This window comes from Anopheles moucheti, chromosome X (genome assembly GCF_943734755.1).
Source record: "Anopheles moucheti chromosome X, idAnoMoucSN_F20_07, whole genome shotgun sequence".
NCBI classification, from domain to species: domain Eukaryota; kingdom Metazoa; phylum Arthropoda; class Insecta; order Diptera; family Culicidae; genus Anopheles; species Anopheles moucheti.
Window position 1 is genome coordinate 3,455,311 of NC_069142.1, and position 13,295 is coordinate 3,468,605.

Below are 13,295 nucleotides of genomic sequence, written 5' to 3' on the forward strand. Positions count from 1 at the left end.
TTGCCTGGTGAAGTGTTAGTGCTTAGCGGGGTTTAGTGTTATTCGTCCCCGGGGTTACTCATTTGACAGTCCGGACCGGCAAAAGTGACAGTTACGGTGCCGGGTTTATTTTCGTTATAATTTCGTTTGTTTATTCGACGTTCGGTGTGCGGTGGCGTGCGTAGATTTGAATCTCGGTATTCGATGTGTTAGCAAGGATAACAGCGGAACGCTCTGTACGACTAGAGGCGACCGATCTTTCCCACCGTTCTGGCAAGGCCGTGAGTGTGTACGTTGTGCTTCCAACCCAGTTGCGGAATAAAGCTCCCAACCACAAGCAACAATCTCGCTTTCTACAATCAAACCCAGGCAGAGAGGACCTCCCCCAGCGCAGGTGGACGGTGCGCCATACCACCGAACCCCAAGTCCTAAGATCGTGTATGCATTGTTTTTGTTTTGGTTTGCTGTTGTGTGTGTGCGCGTGTGCTCCACATCGCGTGCCCCGTAGGGCAAACGCATTGTGACCGGAACAGCTCAATCAAATATCGTCAACCACTCAATAGCGGTAACGGAAGGTAACGCGCGGGACGTTTCGGGCTGTGCGGGTCTACTACTTGCACAAACTACTTGCTCAACCATGATGAACGATCCGGCCGCCCTCGGGATGATCCCGTTCGATACGATCGGGCTGTACGAGCAGCCGAAACCGCGGTTTATCTTTAAAATGCCGCGCGTCGTACCGGACCAAAAGTCCAAGTTCGAAAGTGACGACCTCTTCAAGAAGCTAAGCCGTGACAGTGAGGTAAGTTGTGTGCGGGGTATGCTATATTAGGTATATCTTAATATCTTACTTCATAAACCAAAACAGTTGGTTGCAACATGCAGTATTGAACACGCAGCAAAACGTCCCCGAATGAAGAATTTAAACTTTCTATTGATGTAATTGGAAGTTTGATGATAATTGTGCACATAATCGATAATATTAAAGTAAAAAAACGAAAATTATTCGACAACCATTAGAATGAAATGAAATGAAATGAAGTAAGATGAAATTAATAATGGTAAATTGGAATTGCGTTTGTAATATATTAATTGCTATTGCTATATGCTACATTATTTTGTTATTGAATATTGTAAAAAAATGTTGAAAAATGTAAAAAAGTCCAATTTTAATGCAAAAACCTACGGAAATATCAAAGTATTTTGCTGTTATCATTATTGAAAATTAGATAAATCACATTCAGCAAAAGGATTTTCATATTTTTTTATAAACCATTTAACGTAATCCATTTTCATGAATAATTTACAATTTTTATTTTAAACTTCACACTTGATTGGTATTGTTGACAAGAAGCACACCTCCATCTTCGTATCTTCAAAATGGTAAAAACCAAATGAATTTGTTGTAGTTTGTGAAAAAGTTTACAGAATAAGAACAATTACAAAGATTATTTAATGATAAATAATAAAAATAGTGAATTATTTAATTATATCACTTCATCATATGATCTATTGTAATTATCGTTTTTTTTTACTTATCAAAAAAGAGACATTGATTTATAGTGATTAATTCAATTCAATTTGCATCAATTTTGAATTTGAATCAATTAAAATTAAATATTCAGATAAAAAATTAAATGTTGTTAAAAACGGCGGCAAAATCTGCCCGAAGTGAATTTGCTTTCAAGCCAGATAAAAACTAAGTGAAATAAACTAGCTTAACTTTTGCGTTAACAAATTTAAATGAAATTTATGACTGATCAAATGTCAAATTTTAAATAACGGTCTATTAAAAGTAGTAAATTTAAAGTATCGCCAAAATATGGTTTAAAGTAAACTTAGATTAATGAAAGTTAAGCTTAAACAAGTTAAATTAATATCAATAAATAACAATAACTTTCAAACAATAATTAGAATCAACCACGTAGGCAAATTATAGCTTGAAGTTGCCTTGTTATTTATTTTATTGTGAAATCTAAAATCTGGCTTGAGCTAAGCTTGTTCTGATGAAGATGAGATACAAATATGCACCTTCGCACGCCGTTGGCTGCAGCAGGCACAGGTTTTCAGTCTTCAGGGTACGGCGTTTCCATTTATTTATACAATGCTGCTTTGTTTTTAGCAGCAAGTTTCTCCTCGTACGGCCACAAATTTAATCGCTTTCATGGCGCCTTTTGATGCGTTTTGTCTCCGCCAAAGCACCGCAACAATGCATCCATCCGGGCGCCACCAGATTGTTGATGTATTTTCTTTTGTTTTTACTGTAGCTGTACTGTTGTTTACATTGAATCTCCAATCCAGTGGCCCAGTGGATGCACTTTTACGTTGGGTGGGAAAAAGTGCAGGGTGGATGGAAATGGAGAACCATCATAGTGACAAAAGCGATCGGAGGTTTTTAAATGTGCGATTCGTTTCAAGTAAACAGTCATTAAACTAGGATGGGAAAGATCAGAGCGGGACTTTATTAACCCTGATTTTTGTTGGTCGCTAGTTGTTGTTTATTTAATGTAACAGTATCCCGTGCGGATGGGGAATATGTATATATATTTTTAATTTTAGTTTTCTTTTGGAATAACTTGATTACTCCTTACTCCAAAAATATAGAAAAAAATAACCGAAAGTTTTTGATGTGCTCAAAATTTAAGTTATAATTTAAAAATTTAAGAGTAAAATAGAATCTTTAAACATATTGAGTGGAAACGCATGTAAGCCAATCGGAAGAGAGGCATCTCCCCGAAAAAGGTCAAACAATTTCAACGCTTACCGTGATGCCGGGGGTGAACTTTGAAAATAGCGCATGCCTGGTTCTTCGGGTTCTCCCCGAGCGTGTGACGTAATTTAGCAAATGGCTTCCTTTATAGCCGTTCCATCTCCCGGATGCTGCCCATTTTCGCACGTTGTGCTGCGCAGTTAAAGCGATAGCACGGGGAATGGGAAAAGTGCAAACCACCCGGACATCGTCTATACATGTAATTTCACTGCAGATTGAAGTCAATGTGAGTGGGCGCCGACGGGAAAAAAATGGAATTGTGTTTAAGTAAATCTACCAATTAGAGAAAATCATTGTTAATGAGACTGATAATGCATAAGTCACTAACATCACACTCCGGGTTTTCCATCCATATAGGTACGGTACACGGGCTTTCGCGATCGTCCGATCGAGGAACGGCGGGGCCGTTTCCGGGCGGGATGCTGCGAGGGTCACACGGAGGTGTCGTTCGCCGCCACCGGCATTAACCTGCAACTCGTCTTCAACCCGAACCATGGCCTCTACCACCACCCGCACCACCACCACCATCACCATCCCGCCCATCTCGGACTGGAGAAGGAGTGTGACTTCGACAAGGAGCACGGCAAGGTACGGTATCACGCTCGCTAATGTTCTTCCAACACTGTCCTGTCCCTGGTTAGTCGGATCAAAAACGAAAAGATAATGCTCTACTCAACCACGCGCTACCGTGGCAGTGAAAATAGTGAATTGTGAACAACCGTAAATTAGAAATCAATCGCACATGTGCGCTCACTCACCATCCGTCCCATGCGCGAACAGTGGCGAACGAAACTGCAACACAACGGAGAAACAATTTAAAGGCATCAAAACCCAAAACAAAAGTGGCACACAAACAACGAAAACTGCATCGAAACCTTTTTAGTCCATCTTTTGGACCTCTTCTTTCTCCATTCCGGGGGTTTGTATGGTATCGGTACCTGCCACTCGACGGGCCAACTCCCGTAGAAGCTGTGTGGGCATCGAGAGAGAGAACGAACGAACGGAGAACCGGGATCGATTAGGTTGAAATAATTGAAAAGTAAATTTTCAATAAGCAGCGGAGCGAATGCAATTCGTGCCACCGTGGCCTCGAGGGAGGCGAAGGGCAATGTGCATCCTGAGTGAGTGTTTTTTTTGTTCGTCTTCATCGAGACAGCCGGTTGCAATGGGCCGGGGTTTTGGACCAACACAAAAAAACGGTCAAATTTGACAACATAAACAAGCAGAACGAAGCGAAGGATAATTGAACTGTATTCGCAATCCATCTCGGGATTTTGGTTGGTTATTGTTCGGGTCCTTTTGCAGCCCTGTGTCCCGTGGACGTTTAGGGCTTATTGGTGCGCCTTTTTAACGGCACCGTTGCATCATGCGATACTAATAAGGAGATTTGTCTAACTGCATCCACTGTGCTGGTGTTTTGTGTTCGGTACCATCCCAAGTGCCTTTCCGGTTACCTTTTAGACGAGATCCAATTATCATGTAACAGCAACAATAACGACACCTTACAGAGGCTTTGAGATGATACGGGTGTTGCTGGAACCATTTCTGGATTACATCCCAGAAGAAGCTCTGGAATCTTTCCACCTTTCATGAGAGTCCAACTATTTCGTGTGCGAGGAGTTCTAGAAAGTTGGACCAATTCCACAACTCTTCACTCAGCATAGTTGACTTCAACTTTAACAGAGTTCTGAGATGTCACCAACTTGAATTTAAAACCTCCCGTTTCAACACCTCCGAGCTCAAAGACACCGATATCCGATTAGATGTCCGGGTTAGATGTTCCATAGCTTTCCAGGGCTCTGAGATGTGCCGGTTTTGAGAACTGGGAAACAGTAGCGAGGCAACTACTACCCACCGAGGTTGGTTACCGTGGCGATATCCGGGGTTTTGGGGGGTGACACGCGACGACACGACCACACCGACACGGCATACCCGGATAATGGCCGGAGATGCTGCTGCAAAGCGATGGTAGAGTGTATTCGCGCCAGCAAACCTACGGATGTACACACACACACACATACCCGCAATTGCTGGTCCTGCGCAGACCGGCTCCTTGTTTCGGAGCAGCTGCGTGGAGGTGAAGATTTTGGGCAATGGGATGGAGGTCGGTGAGATTCGTAAAGATTGATGGTTGCCACGGATGGTGGCGTCTCATCGACTAGGACACTCCCCTTCGAATGAATGGACACCCGAACGCTGTGAGCTAAACCTACATCTAGCCGTAGGTTTTCGGAGAATTCCCAATCTTTAACTCTAAGTTCTTACATCCAGTTTCAAAATTGCAATACTGCTTCATTAACTATATGAAGTTACTCCAATACCTTCTATTTACTATTAGACATGTATTAGACGCCTTGAGGTTTACTGACATTCAAGATTAATTGCTTTTTACCAAATTTTCTTGGTGACTATATCCCAGCTAAGCTTTAGCGGGCTGTCCGTCGAGCATGGCTTCCAAAAAAGCATTTCCTGTGTTAATTATGTCATAACATTCCGATATGCGTAAAAGACAGTCTCTTCTTGGTATTTCAATGAGTTTATCAAAGAGGAGATGAGAGACTCAGTTCCTTTTAATTGTAATAGCTTTAATAACAGATAGATTCAATCCTAAACTTCAAGGAGTTCTCTTGATACGACTTTTTGATTTACTCGATAAAGCAAAGGAGGTATTCCAAGATTTTATCTTCAAAAGTTTGGAAGATGTCTATCCCTTCTTGGATTTCGGAAGGATCTCTATAGGGAGATGCTTTGCAGAACGCTTCCCAACATAATGGTGCACAGTTTTCTTCCATTTTCTCGCGAATCGAAGTGACTTCTAGCTTTCGAAAGCTTTTTGTAAGCACACACATTTTAAGCACATTGTTACGATACATTCATCACGTACTCGGGCAGCCGAGGCAACGCAGTTGGCAGTAACGCGAGACAGTTCGGGGGTAACGCCGCACAGTTTTGCGTTGGCAGCTGGTGAAATGCAGCACACGGGACACGGCTGAGTGCCGACGGATCTTTCCTCCTCCAACCCCACCAATTTCCACCCCCACAAGCTGAGGTGTGCAATTACCTCCCCCCTCTTCCCTCTTGGTGTTTCTTCAATTGCTCCAATTGTCCAATTGACAGTCGATGCATTTTCACGCGCTGACGCCTCCCGCTTACGGCTTCCTGTCCATCGGTGCTGATTGTGGCACCATTGTCCCGGGGAATTGTCGGGGCGGCTCCGGGATCGCCGGAACCGGAAACGTTCAGGTGCTTGACATGCACCTACCGGGGCAGGGTGTAATGCGCGAACAAACGGTTGAATGACAGTGGAATTGGCGAAACATAGAGCAAACACGCGCTTGCACCGGGGGGCCGTCGGTGTCAATAGGAGTAGGCTAGTAAATACCTGTTTGTAACATACGCGAATCCTACTTCCCGCTTCAGTTCCATTCAGTAGTTTGTAAAAGGTGTAGGAGTGTTTAAAAAAATAAGCAATAACAAAATGAAAAGACCAAACGAATCCACCGCCAACTTACCCCATGGTTTGCCGAATGGTTTAACCGACCTGTCAAACCGCTTTGGCTTGGGTTTCGGGTGCCTTTTGTGCTTCGGCAGGGCACGAAGGTCACCGACGGTTAAGAAACGGTTAGCCCTATTAGGCTCATATCAAAGCAGTATTAGCCGAAACGATCGTGCTTTGCGGCAGTGGGCCACACACCATCTGGAAGCCGGAACAGGGGTCGTGTTGCTATCGGTGGACCCTGTTTTCGCACTTCCGTCAAGCGCGTGTGCGTGCCGCCCCATCTACCAGCTGGTGCAAAGCGAACCGCGCCACTTGGGCACCTTCAGGCCATCGCAAACCGAGCCATCCGAGCTCAATGATCGTAATTGAGCGCACAGACACAACACGGCCCGATCCGGCTTTTGTCTTGCGAACGCGCCCAGTCAAACAGCTGACAGTGTTTGCGATTGTTCTGTATGTCACAATTCGGGCTCCGGTTTTGCAAAACCCCGCCGTCCTCCCGGCGCAGGGTGTGTGGGTTTAATGATCGCTGCAAGTGTCTGCCGCTCGCGTGCCACTAATTGGTGTGTCTTAAGATGCGAGCAGGAACCCAACCCGGCTTTTCGCTGCAAAACGATTACGGACGAACCGAATGGCAAAGCGAACCACCGAAAAAGTACACTTTGTACACATGTTTTGGCCGAGTTATTTATTTTTTTCGTTCTACGCCTCCACGCTCCTACGCTTTCCGGTGGCTAATTATGGTGTTTTACGAAGGCTTAGCCGTTGGCTGTTCAGTCTGCTCGAAACCGTGCGTCCGCCTTAATCCTCGTCACTTAAAGGTTAAGCGTGCCACGGACCGAAAAGATACACGTCGGACGGGACCCTAGACCCCGTATCCGATTACCTTTGGGCCGGGAGAGAGAGACTGGGAACGCCGCGCAGCAGCTGGTCCGAGCATGGCTCGTGCGTATTTTAGCATTCAATCGCTAACCCATTGGCAACAGAATAGCCAAGATGTTGGGGCTATACCGGTTACATACCGGTGATGACTCCGTCCAACCGACAATCGATCGGACACAACGGCGAGATGCCTCACTCGACACTCACTCAGCGCACTCAAGTGCCTAAGACCACCAACGGCGCAACGCACAGTGATTCAATATCATCAAGAAGCATTGCTTATTGTGCTGTAATTAAACATTTTTTGTCAAAGTTATTTTGTTTTCATGAGATATTAACACTATAACTACCGGGACCAATCAGATTGACTAAAACGCTTCATTTTCATCACATTAATGTTGTGGAACTTAAACATTTCTACCATAATTGATGCATGATTTTGCGCGTTTTATAAAAAGAACTTATTAAAACATACAACAAGGTTTTAAAGTGAAATTGAGAGAGATGAAATTATCTTTAAAATATTCCAACTTTAATAATCGTGTATATAAAAACTAGTCGGTAAGTGGTGACATCAAGGAACTTTCCAAGGCTCGCGTAGAATTTGATACACTCCAATTAAACTCCCATATACAATTCCTCATTGTCCGTTTAAGAGGTCTGCCGAGTGCTTTCAGGACTGTTCCATGAATATGAATATATGAATATTGGGCGATCTTCACACGACAGGACCAGTGAAAAATCCCATCCGGACCATTATATTTATATTTACTGATAAATAAAATTAACGTTTGCTATAAATGACGGGACTAGATCTCTTGTAGTTGTTGGAACGATAAAGAAGATGTGACAGTGACCTACCTTCTTCAGGAAGTTCTGAATGTTTACCCTGAATTTTTGAAGAAAAGTTTTTCGCCTGGACCAAATCAAGTCAATTTGTAGACGACGTCAATTTGTAGATTTTTTGATAAAATTTGACAGATGAGCCAGTTTATAGCACAAAATCTAAGGATAATCTGAAGAACTTTGGTCTAAAAGCCTTATTTTAATGTAATCTTTCTAAAAATCGCCTGCTTCGGCGAATAAATTAAGTGCAGAGAAGGAAGTCGACTCTGTAACTTTGACGTATAAACGAAATTGCACTAGGAAATTCGACTTACGCGAAAATTTGAGTTACGCGGATCTTGGGGACTGTCTGTATATGACATTTTTTTGTTCAAACGTCCACCAACCGGACCACCGTGCTGCACGAGGATCGGACCGTCAGTACCGATCATGCGCTCCCGTGTCGCTTGTCGCTGCTTAACAAGCGTAAAACAAGCGTTATAAATTATCGCTCCCGCTTCAGCGCACGTCCCGCGGGTTTTCCTCCATACCGCACTCATCCAAAGGACGGTGTGACATTTGAGACCCTTGTGCTTGTGCTACACACCCGCGCACGCGGGGTAGCGAAGGAAAAAGAAAAACAAAACATTGTCACAAATAAGCCCACCGGCGTACAAGCGCGTGCTGCGTTCGAGTCCATTTAAAACGGCCTTGTAAACATCATTGCATCGTCCCTAATGCTGTTTGTTTTGCAGGACTCGTAAATCGACACACTTAGTATGGGATGTAAAGGCGCGGAAGGGCGTGGGGAAGGTGGGAAGGGGGAAGGATCAGTACTCGCGCGGTGGTCCCGGTTGTTGGGACGTTAATAAAAATGACATGATGTCACGACACCCGGCGGCGGCACATGACAATCGTAAAGGGATAGTAGTTGTGCGCCTGTTGGTAGGCAATGCGTGTAACAATTCCGTTGCATTAAGAACCGTTTCGTGATCGATCGCTTATCTCGACCTACTTGATCCACACATACTTACACATTTTCTTCCCTTCGCTTTCACCCTGCAGGTTCACATCAAATCCCACTTCATCATGAACGGTGTGTGCGTACGCTTCCGGGGTTGGCTCGATATGGAGCGCCTGGACGGGATCGGTTGCCTGGAGCTGGACGAGAAGCGGGCCGCCCAGGAGGATGCGATCCTGCGGGAGCAGCTCGAACGGTACAACCAGCGCCTGCGGGACTTCGAGGACAAGCAGCGCACGTACCAGCGCACCACGCAGGACGAGTTCGAGCAGATGCGCCGGAACGGTTCCGGGATCGGTGTCGGTGTGACGGCCGGTGCGTCCGGCATGTGGAGACGATAAGCCGTAGATGGGGGGCGCTGTTAGACAGAACGTGCCAAACAACGGAGAAACCGCTAATCTGGGGACCCGCCCACGCCACGCATTGCAAAAAAAGCAAAACAAAACAACAACACACCGCTCACAGAGCGCTTCGGTGCTTGTGGTTCGAACGCGCCCGAGGCGCATTTTCCCCTTCTGTCCGCGGGCACCTTAACACCAACACACGGGTGCCACCGTTGCGAGCGGGGTAGGTCCCCTCTCCTCTCTCCCCCGGGGCAAACCCGGTCGCCGGGTCTCGGAGACCCGTTAGGTCCAGATCTGTCAAACGGTGGGGACTTCCAGGGGGTGAGTGTGCGCTCTGACTCTGCCGTGCTTTCGTTACACGTTTCCAGTGAAGCAGCCGTCAAATTCTCCACCCTCCCCAAATCTTTAACACCCATATTCATACACACACACACACACTTACACACCTATATATATATAAACTATTATGATAAGAATCCTTCCTTCTACTTCCCAATTAAGCTAGCGATCCTTACGAGATTAGCCCCTCATCTCTTTCGTCTGTCAGAAGGGTAAGCTTGAAGCCGAATAGGAAAGAGATGAGAGACGGATACACACTCGCCACAATACTCGCTGGCTGTGTTTTGTATATTGTACATTGTAAATCAACTGTGTTATGGAATTATTAATTATTTGTACATCCACCTTTCCCCATCGACTTCCCCATCTTGTCCCAAATGCTTCCTTATCCTTTGTGTGGTTTTCTCACAAATGGTTTTTGTTTTGGATTTCTCCATCCCTTTCTTTTGCAACATCTCCCACCGCTACACCGGTCTAGTGTAGCAGACTGGCGAGACCCGCAAAAAAAACACCATTGTGTGAGAAAACATAGTGCGCGCGTGTGTGTGTGCGTGTGTGAGTACTGTTTTTGATTTTTCTCCACCAAAAATAGTAGCCACGAAAAAAAAGACCAAAAAAGAAAAACTTAAACAAATGTAAGGATACTTAATTGATATGTGAGAATGCGGGAGGCGAGGGTGGGATTGGAGAAGGCCGCGATGTGCGGCACAAAGGGCTTGAGCTTAGCTGTAAGACTAGAGGGAAGTAATTACACGGAGAGCGAGCGCCGGACACAATTGTACATTAAGTTTTTTAGTGAAAGTAGCATTTTAATGTGAATAGCTCAAAAGAGGACGGAAAGTGGAAAAGAAAAGAGAGAGAAAAACTAGCAGAAAGCGGAAGGATGTGAAGGGACACTGTTTTGCACACAAAGATACCAAGCGCACGTTTAAGGGCACGGCACGTAATTGCGGTTATTTTAAAGGTTAACATGAAAATCTTTGACAGAAGAAACACAAAAATCTCCCAAAACAGCAACTCCAGAGTGCGACACGGTCCAGCAAAGCCAACGCAACATTGTTTCGTTTGCATCCGATTTCGTCGCAACTAACATGCCAAAAGAAAACCCTCAACGGTATAGTAACAACAGCAACAAAAAAAACACAAGAAAAAAAAACAAAACAAAAAAAAAGAGACAGTAAGAAAGGCGTGAAGAATGAAAAGAAAAAAGTGTAAATATTATTGAATAAGCAAATGGTAAACTCAATTGACGTAAAACGAACAAAATAGAGATGGTAAAACTGAGAGATCAACATTTTCTAGATGCGTAAACCAGTTCCGGGCAAGAGGACACGAACACGAAAATAAAGGAGAGGAAAAAAACATAGAAAACTTAACAGAACATAGCAGACAAACATTACACACAGCGGAAAACAAACTCGCTCCTAGAAAGAACAGATCGATATTACTAAATTTCGTTTCAAACAAAGCAAAAAAATGTGAAACTGTCTTAGAAATGTCACTATTTATGGAAAATAGCATAAATAGATAGTGAACGAAGGATAGCAAACAGAAGGATAAAAAAAGCATAAGCGAGCGATCAATGTGGACAAACAAACAAACCAAAAAACAACACAAAAAAAACACAGAAAACGAAACAAAACAACCCGAAACGGAGGAGAAAAAAAGCAGATAATATACATAACAAAAAAATTAAAACAAAAAGCATAAACACATTTTTTCGATTTTTGACAAGTGATATCCATAAAACGTACCTTCGTTTGTTTCCCATACTTTACGTCAATTCGTTTTCTGTTTTCTGTTTTTTTTTTGTTTTGTTTTACAGCAACACCCCCAACCACCCTGTCACCCCTTCATAAACCGAGTACTGATAGTGTTAACTGTACCCGTGTACGTGTGCGCGCATGTGTGTGTGTGTGTTTTTTGTTCTTTTATTTAATTATAATCGTTAGCAAAACAAAACAAAACAAAACAAAATGAAAAAAAACAACACACACAAAAAAGAAACAAAGATTCACTCGCTAGTTTGTAATAATATTATTATAGTTATTAATTGATGCTGATAAAAAATATATTTTATATATTTGCTTTTGAAAATGGTTTTCATTGTGTATGTTTTTTTTGTGCCTTTATTTTATTCATTTTTTTATCTTTGTGTTTGTGCATTTTTGTTTACAAAAAAAGGAAAAATAAATCCGAATTCTACCCCATTGCGCAGTAAGAGGTTAAAAAAAGTATATTGTTCGCTCAAATGTCAAATCAATCAAACAAGATCAAACAGGTTAGAAATTGATTTGCGTAAGAAACGGATCTGCCGGACATTTTCCAGCAGCTTTTGCATCGTTTCGATGTGTGGAAAAAAAACGTGTTATCGATGTCTGTGTCCCGTATTGAAAGTTTGCTGACACAAGAAGGAGAAGACTAATCGCCCATCCCTCCACACGCTCCCTTCTTCTTTCCCCTTTTCGCCCACCAACAGACAGTGAGCAAAGGAAAGGGAATATCAGTACGTGGTACACGGCACAATAGAGCACAAGCGAAAGGCAAAAGTAAAACAATGGAAAGTAAATTTATTGTATCATCCAGTAAGAAGTAAAGAAGGATAAACTGCATCCCTAGCAACAAACTGATATTAAAATACAAAAAATGGTGAAACAAACACTAAAACAAACAAAACAGAAACGGAAATAGAGATTTCTTTTTGTTACGTATATCCTACGATGAAAAACAAATTACTACCACGTTTGTGTCTGTGTGTTTTCATTTTTCGACTCTTCGCTTTGGGAACAAGGGGTAAGTGTTAGCTGTTTTCCTACAGTGACTTTACTAATGTAGCAGCCAGCGGTATCTTGTCAACACTCTCGAGCGGTTCTCTGCGAAACTCAGCAAAGAAACAAACAATTCGGCACTGTTTCTCCATCCCCCCCCCCCACGATTCGCTTTGGAACACTTTGACCCTTAGTAACGAGTTCGTTTGATGTGCTGCCCATTTATTGTGGAACCTATTTCGGCACCCAACGACCACCACCCACCGCCGCCACCAACTGACAGCTGGTAAGCCAAATAGTGTGTGGTTGGTTTTGCTTCAGGTTTTTCGCTGTTCTGTCTCGCCTTCTTTCGCGCCGTCTATTGGCATCGGAAAGCGTTCCGAACCACGAACTGTCAAATGTCCATCACGAAACCGGCGGCGGATGGCAATTCCGCCCAATCGTCGAGCAGGATGGAACTGCAAAGTTTAAAAAAAAAAACACGCACGCAAGGCCTCCGATCGTTTCGTTCGCCAGTTTGGTGGAGAAGAAAAAAAAGAGAACAATTTTTTAAATAACTTTTTACACCCGCTTAAACCAGCATAAAACACTCAACCGGCGGCACGCGACCGGTGATGTGATAGTGAAAATAAAATTCAAAACACAGAAAACAAAAACCACCAAAAAAAAAAGCGCTCGAAACAATCTTATGCCACGGACATCTTATCGTGCCACGGTTAAAGACTTCTGCATTGCATTTGACCCGTGCAACTGTGCGTTCTCCTTTCGCTACCGAGCAAGGTTTTATGACCTTCCCTTCCTTTTGGCTGTTACGGTACTACTGGGTGTTCCACCCATCTTGAGGGACACTCCAACCGAACCGGAACCG

The 13,295-nt window shown here is 43.6% G+C and overlaps 1 protein-coding gene across 1 annotated transcript; it reads left to right on the plus strand.

Annotated features, from left to right (window-relative positions):
* The first annotated feature begins 420 nt into the window (after window positions 1-420).
* On the plus strand, window positions 421-12,385 carry LOC128306388 (protein big brother). The gene is made up of 3 exons (XM_053043891.1): window positions 421-781; window positions 3,107-3,337; window positions 9,021-12,385. Exons 1-3 carry the CDS (start codon window positions 617-619, stop codon window positions 9,315-9,317), a joined length of 693 nt encoding a protein of 230 aa, XP_052899851.1. The 5' UTR covers window positions 421-616; the 3' UTR covers window positions 9,318-12,385.
* Window positions 12,386-13,295: the final 910 nt, after the last annotated feature.